The following is a 7,058-nucleotide window of genomic DNA, read 5'->3' as shown; positions in this document are numbered from 1 at the left end:
CATTCAAACATCACACTGTAGGAGCAAGAAGAAAAACATATTTGAGTGGAGGGACACTTAAAATATTAAAATATCATTATAAAATATTATTTAAATAAATAAAAATAAACAAACACATGGTTAAGATTAGGGAATAATTTTCGTTTCTGATGTTCTCCTGTTTGAAGGTCAGATGTCGAAGGGCTTTGTCAGTTGAGTCAGCACAAGTGCCTTTTTTGGGGCTGAAACAACTGATGCTATCGTTATTATTGGGAGGACAGTCTTCTTACGTCTGACCATACTGTCTCTCTCACCAAATTGTCCAATCCAATTCATTAAAGGTCAAGAAAAATGTACGAAGAGATATGATATCTGAAAGAAGAGATATATTTTAGAGATTTGTGTGGAACACAATTATAGGCATGAGGAAAAAAATAAACAGCAAAAAGCCACACTGACTTCCTTTTACTACTGTAGTGTGGTGGGCCAGTGTCTACATCAAGTGCTGGACACTCATTGATGTTAAAAACAACACTTTACACACTAAAAATGGATTTAATATCATGTATTAATTGCACCAAAGACATTTTTAAGGCTTAATGTAGTTATCTTGGCAGTATATACAGAACTGCAATAAATACGACCATGTATTTTAAAGCTGGGTAGCTGTCTTTAGTTGTAAACAATGCTGTAAAACATTTCACTGCAGGATCTTGTGTAATTACGGGTGACAAAAGGACAGTAAAGTTGTTATACTGTAAGGTCTGTTTCCCCTGACAACTGCGGTGATGGATGAGAATAAAAGATGACTAACACTGCGACTCCAGCAGCTACCACAGAGGGAGCTGAGGTCACCCCCTCCACACACACACACATACACACGCCTCTATCAATGACAGTATATTAATGGACAGAGTTTCCGGGTCTGTAAAGTGAAGCCAAATTGGAAGTGTCTTAAACCTGTATTCTGTGTAATGGCCAGCAGGGGCAGCTACATTGGCTGCAAAAAGAAAACGATACAATGCAGTCTTATGGAGAAATGATCCGACTTCTCACTTAATTTATTAGCTCAGTAAACAGTTTCCTGATAAGTTTATGGTCTCAATCGCTAGTTTCAAGTCTGTTTCCATACAGCATGATGTTCATTCACTAAAATATGGTCCAGTTTAGAATTAAATAGACAATAAACCAGGGTATTTTTGGGTGTGGCTACCTTCTGATTGACAGGTAATTTTCAGTGAGTCCGTCCAGGGAACTCAGATCAAACTGTCAAACTAGGCAGTGCTGATCAAATATGAAGCAAGATTCTGTTCCTGCGTTGACTATTTCTCATCTGAAATCATTTCAGGAACATATTTTAGTGTACTAATTATCTGTAATGAGTGTATAATTGTGTGTGACCAGGCAAGATGACATTGTTTGTCAAGATTGGTTTCAAAATGCTACTCCACAAACCAATGTGTGATGTCAGGATAGGTTCATACTTGGCCTCTATCAACTTTGTGAAAGTCAGTGTCAAGGAGCGAAAGGAGTGTCTCCCTCCCTGAAAGCTGCACAAATCATCCCAAGTTTGTCTGATTCACATTTCACGTAGAGGTTCAATAAGTTAGATTTTTAATGCTTCATAACTTAAAGTAACTCAAGCGAAACAATAAGACTTATCTGTGGGGGTTATATTGGTTTGGTGAATACTATTAATAACTTTACTCACTCACTATGACTGTTGAAATTTGTGTGGGTCTGATTTAATTTTCTGCTATTAAGTTTGCATTATCATTATAACTATTTGGGTATTTTGCCAAAATATCTATGCCAGGTGCCATAGGCTAGTTAGCTTAGCATAAACACTGCAAAACTGGATCTCTACAAAGTTTAAATATACACCAACCAACACAAAGCTGTATCTAAATCAAGATATGGGAAATCAAGAGAATAATTCAGTGTCTTTGGTGGTTTGGACATCAATCATGGTCAAATGCTAATGACTCTCCAACTTGTCACTGCAAGTTGAACTAGCAGACAGTTTTTTTCTTCAAACCTGCATTAATCATTATTTTTTTAAATAAACAATGACTGGAACCACTGTCTCACTACTGGCGCTTTAATCGTGAGAATTATTACCAAACTCTGCAGCTCAAGTCACCTTTTTAGCCTCTACTGACACTTAGTTCACTGTTTTGGTTTTACCATTCACACAATGGTTTCACTGGTTGTTCTCATCAACCCTAGTGGGCAGATTATTCAAGTTAAAAAGCTCTGATAAAACCAATGTATGATTCAGTGTCTGCCCAGCACTAAACATCGCAACTAGCAGGTGAACAAAGTCAAGCATCTAGCAAGCTAAGGCCATTTTTCTCTGGACCTGATGGAGACAAAATAACACCTAAAAGGAGGCTGAATATTAGACTTACAGGTCAGGTGGACAGAAACATGACTCCAAATGAATGCTAAAGTTGCTCCAATGTCTGCTAGACGCAAAAGGGTCCAGTTGCAGCACCTCCAACCTCTCTTTTCAGGTCCCTTTCAGGGTTTATTGTATTTTCTTTCAGAGATCAAATGCCAGGGCTTATAGTTCACAGATATAAAATATATTACTGGTGACTTTTGGCCAAATGCTTGCTCATAATAATGGCAGTTGTTGAAAACATGAACATAACAGAAAATATTTTTTTCCCCCATATAAAAAGCAACTTCAAAAACGTTTAATGATTCTTGTTGGCAACAGTTTAATTTACTTAGGACAAAAAAGACCAGACAAATATATACTGAACATTAAATTAAGGAGCTCTGGTTTGTGTTTTCAACAGCTGCTGTCAATGCGAGTAAACAAAGACGCATTTTGTCACCAGTTAACGTGGTCACTCGTTAAACCGAAACACCTGCAGTGCAGACGTGCCCTTGGCTTAAAAAAGTCGGAACAAACTTTTAAATTAGGCCTTGCTTATTTCTTACAGATTTTGAAGTGAACTTCTAAGGTGAGATAAGTTAAAGTTGTCTACTATACGGAACTATGCTCAAATCCCATTGGCTCACAGAAGTAGCAGCTTCAGGAGGGAGGACTGCAGTTGGACCCTTCTCCCTGCATGTGATAATTTGTGTTTGATATTTTCCTGTCCCCTCATGGCCAGAAATCAGTGGCTTTTCTGATTTATTTGTCTTCATTATTTTTATTAAATGGCTGGGGCATATTCTGAATGTTTGAGTAAGGACGTCAAAGATATGGAGTTGTAACAGTCCAGCCCAAACAAAACGTTAACACTACACCATTTAAAAGGTAAGACAATAAGCTTACAATACAGTTAACAATTCACAACATAAATAATGTCTAAAATCAGTTCAGCTATTCGTCTGTGTCCTGTGTAAGGTTCTGAGGCAAAGAAACCACTTTCATCAGTCACTTGTCAGTTCAGTTGTTCCTAAGTGCGAAGAAACACTTCTTTTCTTTCTCTTCATTGACGAACAACCCAGCCATTATCACTAGAAAGTCCAGCAGATCTGCAGCATTATTACAGCCAACTAGCAATAAACTAAAAAAGGTCATTAAATCCTACTTGAGCGTGCTACTTCACTTTCTTTAAAAATAATTGTGTTATTTTTCAAATATTTTTGATGATTTAATGACGCACTTTCAGGTTACTTTAAAAATCTGGAATACAGAAGGGTCACTAACGGATTTATCCATTCATGTAAAAGGCAGAGACATTTATATAGTAAAAAAATGTTCTTATTGTCAAGAGATGGAGCTTCGTTTTTTGAGTTTTCTCATTTCATTTTCCAAAAACAAGCGTAGTGGCTGAAGCTGTCGAAGGCTCCATCATGCAGATTTGGTGAAAAATTAAAATAACGTCCTGAGATAAGGAGCCACAAGAAATCTACACAGTTTAAGTACATGAGACATCAAGTGATATTATTTATAAAATATTTGTTGAGGAGACTAACAAGTAAGTCTTCAGTGGAAATATCAGCTGCGTCTTTGGCTTCCCAATTCCTTATTTTCTAGCACAATAAATGTCCCGCTAATATGTCCATGGTCTCTTGAGCCAAGACAAAAGTAGCTCATTGATAACAGCTCAATAAGTGAGCATGGAGGTCTGTCGAGGGCTTTGAGGAATTTCCAGTCAATACGTGACCATAATGGATTGCACATGGCGCTTTTTAAAACTCTATGTTAGCCCTGAAATTGCAGTAGCTGCAGTTTGCCAACTTCTACAACACTAGTAACCCCACTGAAATACAATAACAATGACAAAGACACAATAGAGTTATAAATAATAAGCAGCTGATAAATAGTTAATGCACACTAGTGATTTTTTTGTAGAATATATTTCTTTTTAAGTTACTTCTTTACATCTAATAATAATGATCCTGAGAAAGGGATGTATTTTATCCATCACACATTATACCCATATTCTTCTCCATTTTAAATCACAACCTTTTATCAGTACTTTGTTTTTCAAAACGAGAGAAAAATGAAGACAGTTTTCATCCGCATCACAAAACCCATTCCATTACTCTCACAGTAAAGATTTCCCTTTGTTCTCCGAGCCACAAATTATTTCCCCATTGCTTCAGAAGGCGAGTCCTTTACTTGGCTTCAAAACCAAAGGACAGGGGCAGGTGGGGTGGGAAGAGGGGGGTAGTAGAGGACAGAAGGAGAAGAAAGGAAAAAGAGAGAGAAAGAGGGGATGGGAATGGGAGGGCAGAGGGAAGAAGGGCCGCGAGACATGACAGAAAAATGCAGAGAAGGGTGTCAGTCAGAGAAAAAGTGTGTGTACAGTGTGATGGAGGGTAATAATAAGGAGGGCATGGGACAAAACAACAGCCCTACTCTGCCCTTCCATTCGTCTACAAACTCAAATCTCAATATTCACCCGCCATCTCGGGGTGCTAATACGCCGCCTTCCTTTGATATTTGTTTTCCCTTTTAAAGTCATTGATGTTATTAGTTTTTGAAACCCGGCTTAGAGGCTTATTGATAGGCTGTGCAGATGGAAATATAAATGGTCCCAGAATCTCTGATGAGAGAGAACAATAATTCTTGTCTATGGCTCGTGTGAAGCTGCTGCACATCTAGAACACACAAACGAGCATGCCAGGAGGGAGTTTCTGTGTTTCTTGCATTGAGACACTCTTGCATGTTGCAGTTTGGTAAAGGCCACAGTGTTTTTTAGTGGCCTTTACCCATAATAAATAAAAACCCAGCTTTTCTGTGAAACACTTAAACAGTAAAGGGAGCACACTGTCACGGCTTTAATGTGTGTCTCTCTGTGTTCAGTAGGGGAGGGGGCAGGGGGGGTAGCCTCTCTGATGTGCCACAGCTGAAATTGGCAGGCTATCAGTCACAACCCTTTAACACAATGTACAGCATTTCTAAACAGTATAAAGAGATATGACAGCCAAGAAAGCAAAGAGACAGATTGAGGGAGGGAGAGAGAGAGAAGAGATGGAGACAGAGTGCAAAGCAGAGAGTGAGAGTGAGAGAAATGCCATTTTTAGACAGCTGATGTGTAAGTCTAAATGTTTTCTTTACAACTGGGTCAGACCAGCACATTATTCTAGACTCAGAGAACAAGCATTTAGTCTTGACACCATCGGATCCAACTGTAGGTGCAGTAGGTCGAATTCCTCATCAGAATAACAGAAACATCGCGGCTGTGGTCTTTAAACGATACCATATTGTGTCTAAACGAAAGGGAAGTTGGCAAGACGTTCAGAAAGGGGAGGGGGAGACAAGCTTTTCTGAGGACAAATGAGAACAAAGCGCACTCTGCCTCCCTGTTGGTAATCAGGCCTATTGATTAGTGGCTGTGTGGGTCTGTGAGGGGTTGCAGAATCCTGGGAGCCAGTGGCTGTGTGCATATGCACAGGGGTATTAGCAGCGCTTATTCTCCAGGCCTGTGGGACAATGCAGCCTCTGAGCGAGGTGATTAAAAGGCCCAAGCTATTGAGCTCCTCCAATCAATGCCCTCCTGTGCTGCTGGACAGAGCCAGGGGCCGCTTCCTAAACAACATTCAAAAGACTCACACACATGCTAACGTACTATCACTTCCCCTAACCCTCAATTTCTCGTTTCCCTCTCCCCCAAATCTTAAACCAGCTTTGTTAAGTGTCAGGGCCAAAGGGGGCCAATCCCCACTGCCCTGGTGTATGGCTTGGCTTGACCACACCACATTGCAAAGGGACTTGCCATTTTCATCATGTCCAATGGCCAATTAAACAAATCTAATACTGGAGAGAGGAAGGGGGTGTGGGATAAAAGTAGGAGCTTTTCATTTAAATGGATAAGGTTAATGAGTTATTTGTATGGTTGACGTATTCCGATGGTTTAAAAGGTTAGGCGCATCTACACAGCTGCCCTTTGGAGTGATCTCCTCCGTTTCACGCTCCCTCAAGCAGTGGTAATGAGAGGTCACTGTGCACCATGAGGGCCCTGGGAGCCAGCAGCCCCAGCCAGACAGCCACACAGCAACCGTCATATAACTATTTCCTCCAAAATAAACAGGCCTTGAAGAGAGGAACAGGTCATTTCAGCCCTTTCTCTTAACCTGCCTCTCTCTCTCTCTCTTTCAATATCCCGACAAGTGGTCTGCTCTTAGCTCGCTGTGACCGGAGAACACTCCTCCCTCTTGTTTTTTTGGAACATCCACTTTTATATTTTCAATAACTGCAGGAACCTATTTTTGCTGCCTAATAGAGCCGCCCTCTTTTTTTCCCTCGAAATTCCGTTTCAGAAAACTGGCCTGTCTTCTTTACATCCACCGCCATAATCAGACCTGCTATTTTTTGTCACTGCGTGTCTCATCAACACCTCGGTTAATCCAGTCAAAAATATCACATATTGCTGACATATAATTAGTCATGGAAAATTTAACTAAATTAGAGCATGATTATGGAATAACATACAGATAAACCGGTGCCAATTTCCGTACGTACTGTCCCAGTTCTAGGCATGAACTTGGACTTTCGTTGGGGAGACTCATGAGAAAAGGGCCCACTTTGCTTAATTCTGAGCTATTGATTTGGTAATTATTTCATAAGCCGGTATGTCCAAATACTCACAGGCACAGAAAAGCCCATA

General features: G+C 40.0%; 1 protein-coding gene across 1 annotated transcript in view; it reads left to right on the top strand.

The window, feature by feature from the left end:
- LOC118334022 (probable phospholipid-transporting ATPase IH) overlaps positions 1 to 6,524 on the top strand; it is a gene marked incomplete at its 5' end in the record, with an annotated part of 19,739 nt that extends 13,215 nt beyond the window's left edge. The window contains 1 exon segment of the mRNA XM_035669837.1: positions 6,377 to 6,524. Within this exon segment, the coding sequence (XP_035525730.1) occupies positions 6,377 to 6,524 (148 nt within the window).
- Between the last annotated feature and the right edge of the window lie 534 nt (positions 6,525 to 7,058).

This window comes from Morone saxatilis, unplaced genomic scaffold (genome assembly GCF_004916995.1).
Source record: "Morone saxatilis isolate NCDOM2014 unplaced genomic scaffold, NCSU_SB_2.0 Contig22, whole genome shotgun sequence".
In the NCBI taxonomy this organism is placed as follows: Eukaryota; Metazoa; Chordata; class Actinopteri; family Moronidae; genus Morone; species Morone saxatilis.
This window is presented reverse-complemented; position numbering and strand designations above follow the sequence as displayed.